Genomic DNA, 303 nt, shown 5'->3' with positions numbered 1-303 from the left:
CCGCCACCCCAGGGCTTCGGCCCCGCTCAGCACCCCTTTTCCCCCGTTCTGGCTCCCCCAGCGCCCCTCTCCCCCGTTCCCTCTTCCGCAGCGCCCCTCTCCCCCAGCGCCCATCTTCACTCTCCGCCGTCTCCACGAGCGTTTTCCCCACGGAGGCCTCGCACCCCGGCGGGAGATGCGGAAGGTGGACGCTGGCAGGAGGGAGGTCCGAGCGAGGCAGGCCAGGGCCGAGGAGCGGCTTATGAAGTTTTTCCCCGCAACGCGCGTGGGTCGCTGAGGAGCCAAAGCGATCCCTCCGCGAGG

The 303-nt window shown here is 70.6% G+C and overlaps 1 protein-coding gene across 1 annotated transcript in view; it reads left to right on the top strand.

The window, feature by feature from the left end:
* Window positions 1–91: 91 nt before the first annotated feature.
* Window positions 92–303, top strand: part of LOC103771181 (ELL-associated factor 1-like) — a gene marked incomplete at both ends in the record, with an annotated part of 9,170 nt that continues 8,958 nt past the window's right edge. The window contains one exon of the mRNA XM_008938475.1: window positions 92–265. Coding sequence (XP_008936723.1) covers window positions 92–265 — 174 coding nt within the window. The remainder of the gene's footprint in view (window positions 266–303) is intronic.

This window comes from Merops nubicus, unplaced genomic scaffold (genome assembly GCF_000691845.1).
Source record: "Merops nubicus isolate BGI_N331 unplaced genomic scaffold, ASM69184v1 scaffold29890, whole genome shotgun sequence".
Taxonomy (NCBI): Eukaryota; Metazoa; Chordata; class Aves; order Coraciiformes; family Meropidae; genus Merops; species Merops nubicus.
The sequence above is the reverse complement of the archived record's forward strand: the minus strand, read 5'-3'. Positions and strand labels throughout refer to the sequence as shown.